A 14,379-nucleotide genomic window follows, 5' to 3' on the forward strand; every position below is an offset into this window, starting at 1 on the left:
AGAAGTTCGAGATCAGTCGAGGAGGTGTTTGTGAAGCGATCGTCATGTATGTACGAGGGCGGGAAATAAATTGATCTGTGTATCTCGGAGAAATCTCTTGCGCGTGAAACAGACGTTAATGTGATGATTCGTAGGTTTTTTTTTTTTTTTTTGATACCGAAGATTGAGTTGGGAAGAGAAGAAGTTAAGATTCAATTTGATTGCTCTGATGGAGGTAGTTCCATTGGCGTCTGACCCGTCTAGGCTGCTTCCTTCCTTGTCGTTGATCAGAGTGAGTGGGAAAGACATCTTAGTCTATGCTTTTGGCAGTCAGCACCAATCACTCACTGAAAAGGATGGAGAGATAGTGAACAGGGCACTTATATATTTTTATACAGAGAAAATGTGCAGCTCGGGCTGTCTGTGGCCTGTCAAATACTGCCCTTGGTGAATTTAAAGGGCAATAACTATCATAGATATATTCTCCATCATCTCTAAACTCACCTGTAACAAAAAACACTCCAAACTAAACAAAGGCAAGTGTCCCAATTTCGAGTGGAGTGGCTGAGCAAGGGCCTCTCCCTCTAACTGGTACTAAGCTATCCCTGTGGCGTGGCGTCGAATTCCCATACGGAACGTGTTCTCGAATCGAATGCGCCTCCTGAATAGCGACTCTTTTGTCCTCCTTTATCATCTATCCTCTTCCTATCTTGTCTATTCTCATTTTTTGCCCCTCATCAGTATCATCTCCTTTCGCGCCTGGTGAGCGCGATTGTGTGATTGATTTTCTGGTCATTTCCTTGTTCTTCTTTTCCGTATCGCACACCTTCAGCCTCTCAGCCTCACCCCATATGATCGTCAGTCGCTAATTGCTCGCTCTACTGCCTAATCTGGTTCGACCTTGCTTCTCTGATACGGTTACGGCCTCGATATATACTTGGATCGTTTGCGACGTGCAATCTCTGCAATATAAGCCCAAGTTACCATACGCATAATACCTTGGCGCCCCTAGAGCCCAACATGCGCTTCTCGCCGCTTGCGATCCTCGCTGGGCTGTCAGCTGTAGCTCTGGCTGAAGAGGAGAGGAACCCAGTGACTGACCCTACGACTTTTAACGGAAAATCAGTACCGCCATTCAAGGAGCTGACACCATCAAACTGGGAGGAGGAAACAAAGAAGAATAAGTTCTGGATGGTAAAGCATTACAGGTATGTTTAGTTGGGTAAGAGTGTAATCCATATGCTTATGCGTTGTCAGTCCGTACTGCAAGCACTGCACGAGATTCGCTCCAACATTCCAGACACTCTACGAATTTTACTACACCTCGAAGCCCCCGACCGAAAACCCTGACGACACTTTCACAAAGTACTACGATTTCGCATTCGGCACGGTTAATTGTGTTGCCTACTATGATTTCTGCATGGACCACAACATTCAGTCATACCCGACGACGATTCTCTACGAAGATGGAAAGGTGTTCGACACGCTGCGAGGAATAAAGAACATGACAGCGCTGACCACCTCGGTCGAGAATGCACTCTCCAAAACACATCCAGGACGTCCTGCACTCGTGGAATTGCCCCAGCCTGGTGATACTGTGTACCCTGCGCCCAAGGCTGAGGAACCAGCCGCCGAGAAGAAGGTCGAGGGAGCTCAGGGAGATGCTAAGGCTCCTGTGGAAAAGCCCGCCGTTAATGCCGAGAAGCCACTCGACGCCGTTGCTGAAAAGCCGGTTGAGGAGCCAGCTGGTAAAAATGCGGGCAAGTCTCTGGACGACATTACCGAATTGCCCAAGGATGCAGAGAAATCTGACAAGACCGAATCAACCGAGAAGAAGCCTGAGGAATCTGCTGCTGCTAAGGACGAAAATAAGAACACGTTTGGCGCTGATTGGAAGGTCCCCACCACAGGCCAGATGCTGAAGAAGACCAAACCCAAGGATACCACTCCCAAGTACAATTTGGAGGGCACAAGTGTACCTCTGACTCCTGAAAACTTCGACAAGTTGGTCACAAGCTCGAAGGATCCCTGGTTTATCAAGTTTTATGCGCCTTGGTGCTCTCACTGCAAAGCTATGGCCCCTACATGGCAGCAGTTAGCAAAGAACATGCAAGGAAAGCTCAACATTGGCGAGGTCAACTGTGAGGCCGATCACAAGCTTTGCACACAGATGGGCGTCAAGGCATTCCCTACCATCTATTTTGTCACAGGCACCGAAAAGGCTGAATACAAGGGTCTCCGCGGAGTTGGTGATTTCGTTGCATATGCCGAGGGTGCTCTTGAGGTTGCTGGTGGGGTTATTGATGTTGATGCCGAGAGCTTTAAGGAGCTCGAGAAGACCGAGGAGGTTTTGTTTGTCTACTTCTATGACCATGCAACTACTACCGAGGACTTCAAGGCACTGGAAGCCCTCCCGCTCAACCTCATTGGACGTGGCAAGATTGTAAAGACAAGTGACACTGAGCTTTGCTCTCGGTTCAAGATCACGACTTGGCCCAGACTTCTGGTTTCGCGCGAGGGGCGTGCCACTTACTACACCCCTATCACTCCTGATGAGATGAGAGATGTAGATTCCCTCGTCTCCTGGATGAAATCTACTTGGCTCCCGCTTGTCCCTGAGATGACTGCCGTCAACGCCAAGCAGATCATGAGCCACAAGCTGGTTGTGCTTGCGATTCTGAACCGCAATGACGAGGACCGTCTACAAATCTCCATCTCAGAACTCAAGAACGCGGCCAACGAGTGGGTTGACCGCCAGGTGCAGGAATTCCAGCTGGAGCGTAAGAAGCTCCGAGATGCTAAGCAGATGAGAATCGAGGAAGCTCAGAGCCGTGACGATCAGCGTGCCCTTCGTAATGCCAAGGCCATCAAGATTGATATGGACTCTACCCGTCGTAAGGAAGTCGGCTTTGCTTGGGTTGATGGTATTTTCTGGCAGAGGTGGATTGCCACAACCTACAACATCGACGTTCGAGATGGTGAGCGTATCATCATCAACGAGGAAGATGTAAGATTTCTAAGTACCCCCCCTTGTGCGATTGACTATACTAACAAATTGACAGCGACATCAATTCTGGGACACTACCCCTACAGGTAACCAGATCATGGTTAGCCATACCTCTATCATGGACACTCTCGACAAGATCGTCTATGGCCCCAACCCAATCTCCCCCAAATACACTATCGGTACTTTGGCCAAGTTCTTCTTCGACATAAAGATGAACTTTGTCGACCACCCATTCCTGTCAATGGGATTTGTCATTGCCGTTGGCTTTGGTCTCTACTCGTGGATCCGCAACCGTACCAGACGGTCTCGCGGCACTTTCTTCCGTATGGACGACTCGCTTGGTCTCAAGGATGGTCTCCTAGGACAGAACGGTAACGACAAGTCTGACTAGACTTACAGGCTGTGAAACCAGTGCTGTTGAGCGGAAAGGGGAGAAGAGAAAATTGGACTGATGCTTGCCAATGCAAATCGACAGGGGTTATTGGAATGGGTTCACAACAGGACTTGCTATAGTCAGTCATGTGTTGGTAAATTGCGGAGTTTTGGGTCTGATGTCTATTTATTTAGATTGCGTGTCACTGTATACTGATTGAACTGATGCGGGAATACCACGCTTGCGTACATATATCACGGTCCGTCCTACCTTTGATCAACCTGTGCCTATATGCTTGAAACGTGCCGATGTCGTGACTCCTTGTTTTGATTATTTTCTCTTGCTTCTTGTCTCTATACTTGACTCTTGTGAGACACTTAACACTATAGTCGTACGACCTAAAACATTAGTCTATGCCAAAGAATGGCGCTGTGTCTCCTAGGGAGAGTATTTCAACTACTATCACCACGGATCTTAGTGCCAGCTTCTAGAAGGACAAGTCTAGGGGAGGGAAGAAAGCCCAGGACCTTGACCCTAAATGATGAGAATATTTAGACAATTTAGTCTAAGTTTAGGGGACTCTTTACTAAGTTTATTTTAGCATCTTCTTTTCAAGTCTTAGGTTTCCTTGCTTCATGAGGCCTCGCATGGTATATACCTGCTTTCAGCTTATCAAAACGGAATTCAGATGGCTGCCTAGACACTATCAGTGCCAACAGCTTTAGCTATCGTTGCCCTTAGAGACATCAAGCGTATTGGCAAGGATGGTCGGGCAACTGGTGTTCAGATCCTGAATGCCGAATCCGTTTCACAGTATACAGGCATGGCGATTGACGTCTATGTAGACAAGACAGGACAACAACGGTGCCATTTGCGTTTGGGTCCGGCCCAACTGCTCAATCGCAGGTCTTACGACCGCCGCAAGTCGAGAGCGCAACCCGGCAGCATATATGCTTCTCCCAAACTTACCAACAAAGCTGGAGCCTCGCGCGCGGAATGAGACCATCACCACTACCGTCACAACTACGTACGCATCAAATGACTTCTACCTAGAATATCGGGAGTGGTTAGAACAACTCCTTCTTTCGCGGGTCGAAGCGGAGTCATTATAAGATGCGACCGAGGCAGCGGTTTCCGAAGAAACTGCACCTCTAGTCTCTGAGAGGTCCCGAGACAAATTAAACGCTTGGGTACACCAAGATGAGGTTTCTCACCGAGTGCGACTGGATGAATAGTCCCACCAAGACTGAGATCATGATCCCCAAAGACATTAGCCAACCCGTTGTCTCTGGCGGCCCTATGGAAGAACTCGCAGACGATATCGAGGACATTGCTTTAGAGATCTAAGATACTCAACCAGATCTAGCGCTTCGGGTCAAAGCAACTTCTGAAAGACTCTCTTATACAATCGATTCATCAGAGATATGGATCACTGATTCTTGGATGAGCAGCGTGAAAACGCTCGCCACGAACACTGACTCAACAGTACCAGGTAGGTGACCTTGGGCAGGCAACAAAACTTGGGTAAGTTAGCCTAAGCTTTAGGGATACCTTTTGCTAAGTTTATTTCAATATCCTAAATTTAGGTAAGTTTAGTGTTTTATGCTCCCTAAGGATGAGTTCGGGGACGCGTTATCGCACAATGGATCAAGAGACTATTAATATTTGGTGTAAGCTATAACTTATGCTGCCATCAGCGTGGATGACCAAGAGAGTAACTCGCCAATTACCTATGCAGGAGTTTCTTGATCTTGCCAAACGCTCAGGCGGCGGACGCCTTCTCGCGCATATCGAAGCTACCAAGCAAAGCTTCAGAGAAACTCACCATGCGACATAACCCAACAGGCCTGTCAAAAAAGCCCAGACACACCAAAGCAGAGCTTGAGAAGTGATTCATCCTGGCTGCCGCTGTTGGTTCCGAATAATCATATGATCTGATCCACGATCATCTCGCCGATGTACTGGGTGTCGCAGGCGATGACCTCACCACGACAGTCAAGGATTGCTACCAAAGAAGAACGAGACGCCGAATAAGAGAAGCTCTTCACAGATGCCAATAACGATTACGCTGCTATGTCATATAAATCTTGGAGATTCATCCATGTCTAATATTGACCTATGAGCGAAGCAAGATATAAAGAACCAGTTCCGAGCGTTTACCTCCTTTGTGTCCAAATACTCCTACCCTAGCCTCGATCAAGTGTAGAGCTCATTCGTGAGATTATTCAAGGTCAAGCCTTCCTTAGCGATATCTCCGGCGTCAACCAAGAAATCAAGAGGCATCTCAACGAGTGTACCACGGATTCGTGACAACCACTCCCTGACCTCCCTCACACCACCAGGGAACTCAGATTTCACAATGTGACCATACTCAACCTTGCCCTTCTTAAGCTCCGCCTTGACATCCTGGTCTTTCTTACCAGGGATGATGAAGTACTGAGAGAAGAAAGTGTCGTATTCCTTCCAGGTTCTAACTCTGTTGGTGGGAACAGGGTGGAATGCTCGATCAAATGTCTCAGTGTTGACACGTGCAGTGCTGGTCCAGAGACGTTGGAAATCTGGGCTGAGCGGATCGACGACGAGATGATCGGCTGGAGAACCCCAGTCGTAATCGTTAGGGTCTCGGTCGACGGGCGTCCAGTTTCGGTTTGGTTGATCCCATCGTTGATCAGGAACAAGGCCGAGATGCTTGCGGAAGAGGAAGCGGCGCAGAGAAGCAGCGAAGCGCGAGGCCGTGTAGGGACGTCCGTTCATGTATGACTCTACAGGTGTAGGGTCTTCAATGACAACTGCGATCTCAGAGTCGTGGTCGCCGAGCTGTGAGCGGTCGTTCAAGTTGGCTGAGCCGCAAATAACAAGTTGGTCATCGACGATGAGAAGCTTGCTGTGAATGTACAACTCCTCAGAGACAAAAGCGTTAATTTCATCTTCAGTGTTGCCATCCCAGCGTAGATCAGTGACTCTAGGGCCTTTGTCCATGTAGCAGGAGCTGATAGTGTCGAGAGTGTTGTCGCCAACTTTGCTCGCCCCCTGTTGGTATCTCTGATACGAATCTGCACCACCTCCTTGGGAGTGACCCCCCTGGGAGTAGCCTCCTTGTTCCTGTCGCTGTGGCTGGTCACCATACTGGGGACGATCATCGCGGCGGGAGCCGTAACTATCAGAACCCTGTCTCCCACTGTAACGTGGGTCAGCTTGAGGATGCTCATAGGGATTTCGCTCGGGTCGTCCATATCCTGCATCTGGCCGCTCCCCATAGTCGCCCCGACCACCGTAACTTTGCTGTGAGGAGCCGCGATAGTCGTCATCACGTCCATATCCCTGCTGAGAATATCCTTGGGGTCTAGAATCAAATCGAGGATCGGCTCCAGGGTGGGCATAGGGATCTCGGGCTGGTCGACGCCCGTACTTGTCGCCTCGGCGATCATCGTCGCTATCACTATCACGTCGTCTCCCGTGGCTACCACCTCGGCGGTCATCGTCGCTGTCGCTATCGCGTCTGTATTTGGACCCAGAGTGACCTCCACGGTAGTCATCGTCCTGGCGTCTGCTGTCTGGTCGGGAGTTGTGGCCCCTCTGAGGCTCCTGTCGGTAATCATCTCGCTGAGATCGGTCCCCATAGCCCCGACTTTCATAGTTGTCACCTCCTCGTGAGCCTGAAAAGTCGCCTCGACTCTGTTGGTACTGATCACGTGCTGCCCTTCCAGATCCCTCATCTGGGTAACCGCCCAACTCTCGGTCTCTCTCCTTTCGAGCCTCTTCGTACGACACACCAGTTCGGGCTTCGGCATCAGCCATTGTCTTGGAAGTATTGATTCGATCAAAGTTTCGGAGGTTGTAGAATCCGATGTATCTGGATGTATCTCGAATGCCTGCCTTCTGAAGCTTCTCGATGATACTGTACCCACCACGCGAGATCGAGTCATATTGAAACTCCATGATGGCTCTGGTTCCCAGAGCTCCCTCGTCCTGTAAGTCTCCTGCAAAGGCCGGGACGGCCGGCATCAAAACCCAGACATGGAAGGGTGTTCCTTCATGGTCAGCGCGAATAATTCTTTCTACCAACGCAGCACCGATCTTGTTCTTAACAACTCGTTGCTTATCATCGGTGGCGGTGATGAAGAACTGATTCGTTAGCAAAGGCTTGTGAAACTTAGGGACACTAAGTATACTTACTTGGTTCTCAATGTAAACGTAGAATCTAGAGTTCTTGATGGCGTCGATGTATGCGTTCTGAATCGAACGCTCAAGGGGGTGGCCAGATGACCACTCAGCGCAACTGTACCATATTAGCAAGTTTTGTCCAAATAGAATATGGTAGAGGCAAGTGAACTCACCTTCGGATCATCTGGATGTGAGGCATGTCGCCACGACCTTCAGATCTGTGCCCCCGGTCACGATGAGTGCCATCATGTTCCCCAAACGATCTCAGTCTATCCATGCCACGGCTGAACTGCTGTGTTAGGCCACCCAAGTAATCGTCCTCGCCTCTAGATCGTCTATCTCCAGAACCAGAGGTGTCTCGCGGGGGCAGCTCGAGTTTGTGATACTTGCCGGGATTCTTCTCCTTGTACTTGTCTTTGAAGATGAAGTTCCTGTGCATGGTTAGCGGTCATAGAGACGAATTAGAAGTTGTGAGGACTTACCATCGGTCGATAAAGTGATCGACCATGTCACGAGTGATAGGTCCGTTCATGCTCAGAGCAACATCTGACCAACCCATTCTTGAGCTTTTGGTTCGATCGACTAGGATCAATTAGTTTTATTCCTTCGAAATTCTGCGGTTCAAGGAATGGCTCACGCTTGTTTTGATCCCAGTCCTTAACATCAGCGAAGTCGTAGACTCTGCAGAATCTTGTTAATATGACCCTTAACTTTTCTTGTTGAAGATAAGACATACCTAGCATTGTTGTAGTCTTGTCCGGGAAAGACAATGGCATCCAAGTTACCGGGATGAGCATCGGCGATGGGGTGACCTAGTCGACATGGTGAGTAACAACTTCCCCTATAGAACACACAAGCTCACTATTTGTGTCCCATCTTCCAAAGCCTAGTAGTTCTTAATTAGCATTTCTTATTCTGCGTGAGAGGGGAAAGTCCATACACATATCCAGTCCTCCCATAAACCCAATCTTGCCATTGTCAATGACGAGGAGCTTCTCATGATGCGCCCAGTACAGTACAACACCATCAGCAGTACCATAGACAGCCTTGATAGCATCTCCAGATGCCTTGGCAAGATCAAAGTTGGTTAGAGCCTTGATAGACTTGCCCAATTCCCTCTGCAGGTCGTAACCTGTGGGTAAGTGGTCGGGGTGTCGGAAGACATGGATATTCTTGTGCAGCGCTTCAAGAGCAGTCCTTGTATGGCTGCTATTGAGGGTCAAAGCTGCTTCGACCTCCTTATAAACGATGATGTAAACCTGGACGCCGCGCTGTGCGGCTTGTTGAAGCATTCGATCCAGACGGTATTGTTCGTTCTTAGCAGGGGGGCGGCGAAGATATAGCTCAGGGCTCAGCCACCAATCGAGAATGTAAATGCTTTCCTGTGCCTCTAGATTGGCCATGTCAGGTGATTATCCAAGGGGGAAAATGGGTTGCTGGGACTTACGCTCAAGGGCTTGGGAGACAGCCCAGAAGTATGAAGCACCATCGACGTACCACTTAACGTTGCCCTTCGACTCTGAGGCAAATGAATGGTATCGGTTCACTGCCTGCTGCCTCTGAAGATATTGGGCAGCAGAATCATGAGAGGGGTCATCGCCGTGAGATTGCTTTCCCCCTTGTGGACGGCCACCGCTTGGTGGTCGGTCATAACCTCCTTGAGATGGGCCTTGGGAACCGTAGCCTTGATTACCATATCCTTGGGACTGCCCGTAGCCTTGGGGCTGCCCATAACCCTGAGATTGTCCATAGCTCTGAGGAGGACCTTGGTTATCGTAGCCTGAGTTTCCATAGCCCAGGTTGGCATGGCCCTGAGACTGGCCGTATCCCTGGGACTGCCCATAGCCTTGAGAAGGGCCTTGGTTACCATATCCCTGACTTCCGTAGCTCTGATTGCCATGGCCTTGAGATTGTCCATAACTTTGACTTCCATATTGGCCTTGTCCTTGAGACTGAGACTGACTATAGCCGTAATCTTGTCCATGGGACTGCTGACTCTGTCCGCTGTGAGATTGTGATTGAGAATCATGCTTATCATCATCGTCTTTCTTGTTCAAAACGCTCTCGACGTGCTCGCCGACCTTCTTAAGGAAATCCATGTCGGAAGACGAGGATGAGGACTAATACCTCAACGAGCCAAGGTCTTGGCGGTGAGGGCTCAAGCGGAAGATGGATAGAGACTTTCAAAATAGTTGTACCAAGAATATGTCAAGAATGAACCAACGTAGCCAAGAAGTAGTAGATTTTAAGTAAGATCATGAGTTGTTTTTTAACTCACACGGCAGTGATAAGCTGACGGACTGTAAGAAGACAGCTGAGCTTGGAAGCTCAAGTGGGGAGCTGATGACGCCGATGATGGCCACGGAATGCGGAGAGCCAATGAATGAGAGATGCCGTAAATAGGTACATCATCAGGGTTGCGTTATCAATTTGATTGCTCTAGACAAATAGGGAAGCTTCGTATTCTCATTGGAACGTTCATCAAGTTGCGGGGTTATACACAGAAACAGACAAGACATGACACTCACTCAGAGAGTCAGCCAGCAACTACACAACTCACAACAAACAAACGTGAATCACAGAGCATTTATACAGAGACAATCACTCTCGTTTCATGTCTCTTCCAAACACTGCTTTAAGCTGATTCACGCTAAACAGCATCCTACTGGACTGACAGCTTTGACTGCCGAAACCAAACCCCGGTAAAAGACTCTAATGCAGGGCAACCCATTGGGACAAGTAACTAAAAAATCTACCGAACTCGCATGTCCAGTTGTATAAGGCTCGTGTGAACTGCTGCTTAAACCCGATGAAACCTCTTGGCCTGCAACGACTCATCCAAAAGATGAATAGCCGTGATAGCCTGTTATGCTTCCTTGTATTGGACTCTATAACTGGTAAGAGTTCAGTCAACTGATCATGATATCAACGGTGATATGGACCGCTCAGCCTGTTTTCGGCAACCGAGATTAACAATGTGATTGTCCTGGATCAGCTACAGGTGTCCATGACTCGGTGTCTGAACACCGAAGGATGAGCTGATGGAGTGCACTTTGTCACGATGTTATCCACGGAGTTGCAAGGAATATACAGTAGTTGGTGGACAGACAGTATGAAGAGTTCCCGTTCTCTATCCGTCCCGTCCCGTCTCGTTTCATCAACCCATCCATGAATTCACTAGCTCTCAGGCCTCAACTCTTAGTTAGCCTTGATGGTCGGTCAACTCAACCTGCTTCGAAGCCACCGACCGGCAAAGACAAAAGCAAAAGCAAATTCTCAACTGCCAGATTTGTATATGCGCCATTTTATTCCGACAATCTGTGGCAACCGTGGCGTGCAACCTCTTCACGATTGCTCCCGCAGAGAGTGAAAGGATTCGATCCAATCCAGAGTCGTTCTGAGGGCGTAAAAGAGCCAACTTGGCTGTCTGACTAAATCGACCGGGGAGGGTTGACTTGATGGGTTGCGGAGCCGTCAAACTTATACGCTAGAATCCACTGGACACACAGCCCACTTACCGTCCAGCACCTCCAGGGCCGCTGCAATTACCCGCCGGGACGGTAACTACAGGGCAACTCCACGGGCTGATGGAGGGGACCATCTCAGGAACTGGAACCTGGAAAACTTCCATCTTTGCTAGGGCACCGGGCACCTTGTAACCCAACAACCTTGCATCCACGAGCCCAGCGTTACCTTAGTTTTAGCTTGCAAGTGGCTGCAGGGGAGAAGGCGACTTTTTTTCTGGCTCACTGAATCACTCTCACACGGAACGGAGAGGAGAGGAGAGACAGACCTCATCTTAAATACTGTAGTAACCTAACCTCTTAGGAGAGACAAGGCAGGTAGTCAGTCACGTTTTGATGCTCAGGTCTCTTCAACATCCATGGCCTTTTGACTCCCTAAGCCGAAATTCCCCAACCTCTTTTTCTCAACACTTTATCTTGCAATTCTTACATCTTCTGAACCTTCAACTGCTCACCTGAGCATCAGCCCAAGTTTAAACTCTCCAAGTAAGTCTACTACTGCTAGCTTGCACCGGGTTGGAGCTCCTAAATCGGATAACCCATAACTTATGGGCCATAAGTTATCTCCCCTCATCGAGTTGCCCAATAAGTCAAGCCTCTGATAAATCTTGTACAGAATTTCTACACCAGCGTTGACCGATATTTTACTGATCAATTCAAATATCCCATTGCGGTTGGATACATGATCTCCAGTCCTGCAGATGCTCATACGACAAAGAAGCATTGTACACTGAGACACAACTTACTCTCTTGGAACCACTTAAACTCAAGACTCTCGACATAAGCTCGTCCAATCAACAAGATATTTTCAACATGACAGCTTCAGGAACAGTGGCTCTCTTCTCACCAGGGCAGCATGGGCACCTGATACCCTATCTTGCAGCCATTCACGCCTCCTGTATCACTCACGATCGCACTATCGCAGAATTCCTCCCGCCCCTATCTCACGAGAAACTCCTCGCTTGGTGGAAAGAGCGGATTGCAGAGGTGGCAGACGGCAAACGGCTCATATTCATTCTCCTGAACGACTGCGAACCTGGAGCTCGGCCGAACGGCTCCGATGTGGTGGGCGTTGTCATGTTAAACATGCCCTCTTCAGAAACTGGCCCATTTCGCGGTGTCGTTGAAAAGCTCCTCGTCCACAAAGCTTTTCGCGGTCGAGGAGGTGCCAGAACTTTGATTTCTGCCCTCGAAGCTGAAGCCACCAAGCGTGGTCGAACTATTCTGGTAAGTTCAATGTCCATCGTAACTATACTAACGTTAGCTCTCTTCGGCATCTCAGTCCCGGTAACTAACAACTGCTTAGCTTCTCGACACAGAGACGGGAAGCCCAGCAGAGGAGGTGTATAAAAAGCTTGGTTATGTCGAGCTTGGCCAGATCCCAAAATATGGTCTAAGTCCAAATGGAGAACTCAAGGGCGGTACCTTCTTTTGGAAACATCTGACGTTGCAGTCCTGAGGAGCTATAATCGAGGGGTCAGGTGTATCGAGCTCTTGTCATTGACAAGGATCGACCTTTCAAAAGTGCTGTAGAAAATTCCCTTCATCGGAGGAAAACGAGGCGACTCGATATTGCTGTTCTTATCATGGACTGTGGCTGGCGGGGTGCTTCGGTTTGTTTTCTAGATATCCATCCAAAATATGATCATTTCACGACAAAATTGACATTGTACATGCCTGTATAAATTTGGGAAAATCTCGTACAAAAAAGAAACCGCTTTGATTGCTTTCCACACTACACGGTAGATCCACGATACTATTACAACTCCCAAAAAACGCCATCACCCAAGGTCACTTTTAGATGCCATCTACTCGTCGTCATCGAGCTCTTCAACTCGTGGGGCCTCGTAGTGCCGTTGCTGCACACCACCAGTCTTGACCTGAGTATCCGTGCCAGTTGTAGTCGCACTTGTGTTAACTTGACCAGTAGCGGCTGCGAAGGCTGGGTTGGGGGTGGTTCCAGGGGCAGCAGACTTCTTCTTTTTCTTCTTCTTCTCGGTCTGTACGTGTTGTTAGTGATTTGTTTCATTCTCTCGTAGCATAGTCAACTAACCTCATGCCAAGCCCAGACGGGTCTGAAACTGTCCATGAAAGAAACGTCCTCCCACAAGTTGGGGAATAGCCATAATCCAGGTGGCGTTGTGAAGTAGGTGATACAGAACAGGATAACTCGGAAGATGGCCATCAAGAAGAACAGTCCGAGCAGTCCAAGGAGTCCCCAACTGAGGTAGTAGACACCCTGGCGCAGCACCAGGGGCCACAGAGGGTACAAGACGATAGCGAAGATGGCAAGGAGTGCGAGACCGGCGTAGATCTTGCGCTTGAGCTGGCTACCTTCCCACAGCCAGCAGTAGTACATGTCTTCCTTTGCCTCTTGTTGCTGCTCAATCTTGACAGTCCACTGTCCCTTGACACGCTTGGGCTTCTTTCCGTTAGGGCCTGCCTGCGGTTCGACCTTGGAAACTCGGAGAGCAAGCATGCTCAGGGGCAACAACTTGAATGTGTTCTCGAGAGAAGCTCTGTCGGTGATTTCGGGGAGAAGAGGGTTCTTCTTGCGGGCCTTCTCATATGCGGGGGACTGAAGAGCTCGGAGGGCTCGCTTGACTAGGTTCTGTCAGCTTCTGATTTGGAAGAAATTGGTGCCATGTGGCCTACCTCGAAACATGTCCTTTCGCTCGCCGTTCAGAATCACAGTTCTGGGTTTGAGATCCTGGCCTCGCAGGAACGAGGCAAGAGCAATGGCCTTGGGGTTTGGGGGTCCCGGCGTAATAGGCTGGGCGCGACCCTGCTGGGGAGGTTGACCGTGATCATGAGAATGACCGTTGTGGTCGTGGTCGTGATCATGACCTTGCTGTTGCTGTTGTGCGCGCATTCTCATTTGCTCTTGCGCTTGTCTCTTGATGTGCTCGATAAATTCAGGGACAGTCATGCCGTTCTTCTCAGCATCGATGGCGAGTTGGCGCTGCATTGCCTGAATCTGCTCGGGTGTAGGTCGCTGCCCAGGTTGCGGCATGGGAATCTGCCCAGGCTGGGGGCCTGGCTGGGGAGGTTGCTCAGACATGTTTTACTGAAAAATTCAATGTGAAAAAGAGTGTAGAGAAGAAGTTTATCGGGCTAAAGAATTGGTTGAGAGAGACAGAAGCGCACGAAGGCGAAGTAAAAGATGTGGACTTGACAGGTTTAAGAAAGAGTGAACATAGTGTTGCTGCCACTTGGACCATGCCGTGCCAATCATGTCATAGCTCGCCCAGAGACAACGGTGTTCACTTCCTTCCATCACTGAGCTCCAGAATTTCCGGGGCGGATTGTTGATTGCCCGACCTCCGGCACAT

The 14,379-nt window shown here is 49.3% G+C and overlaps 4 protein-coding genes; 2 read left to right on the plus strand and 2 right to left on the minus strand.

Moving 5' to 3' along the window:
• Positions 1-999: 999 nt before the first annotated feature.
• Positions 1,000-3,377, plus strand: FFUJ_04973 (related to thioredoxin domain containing protein 5 precursor; the record flags this gene model as incomplete). XM_023571677.1 has 3 exons in its annotated part: positions 1,000-1,187; positions 1,237-2,986; positions 3,042-3,377. The coding sequence occupies 3 exons, from the start codon at positions 1,000-1,002 to the stop codon at positions 3,375-3,377; spliced, it is 2,274 nt and encodes a 757-aa protein (XP_023425942.1).
• Positions 3,378-5,555: 2,178 nt separating this feature from the next.
• On the minus strand, positions 5,556-9,622 carry FFUJ_04972 (related to phospholipase D; the record flags this gene model as incomplete). XM_023571678.1 has 9 exons in its annotated part: positions 5,556-7,484; positions 7,536-7,638; positions 7,697-7,954; positions 8,006-8,105; positions 8,161-8,204; positions 8,260-8,335; positions 8,386-8,409; positions 8,464-8,913; positions 8,971-9,622. 9 exons carry the CDS (start codon positions 9,620-9,622, stop codon positions 5,556-5,558), a joined length of 3,636 nt encoding a protein of 1,211 aa, XP_023425943.1.
• Positions 9,623-11,860: 2,238 nt separating this feature from the next.
• On the plus strand, positions 11,861-12,506 carry FFUJ_04971 (uncharacterized protein; the record flags this gene model as incomplete). XM_023571679.1 has 2 exons in its annotated part: positions 11,861-12,274; positions 12,354-12,506. 2 exons carry the CDS (start codon positions 11,861-11,863, stop codon positions 12,504-12,506), a joined length of 567 nt encoding a protein of 188 aa, XP_023425944.1.
• A 349-nt stretch (positions 12,507-12,855) lies between these two features.
• Positions 12,856-14,108, minus strand: FFUJ_04970 (related to translocation protein sec62; the record flags this gene model as incomplete). XM_023571680.1 has 3 exons in its annotated part: positions 12,856-13,047; positions 13,101-13,651; positions 13,703-14,108. The coding sequence occupies 3 exons, from the start codon at positions 14,106-14,108 to the stop codon at positions 12,856-12,858; spliced, it is 1,149 nt and encodes a 382-aa protein (XP_023425945.1).
• Between the last annotated feature and the right edge of the window lie 271 nt (positions 14,109-14,379).

Source organism: Fusarium fujikuroi, chromosome FFUJ_chr02, assembly GCF_900079805.1.
Source record: "Fusarium fujikuroi IMI 58289 draft genome, chromosome FFUJ_chr02".
In the NCBI taxonomy this organism is placed as follows: domain Eukaryota; kingdom Fungi; phylum Ascomycota; class Sordariomycetes; order Hypocreales; family Nectriaceae; genus Fusarium; species Fusarium fujikuroi.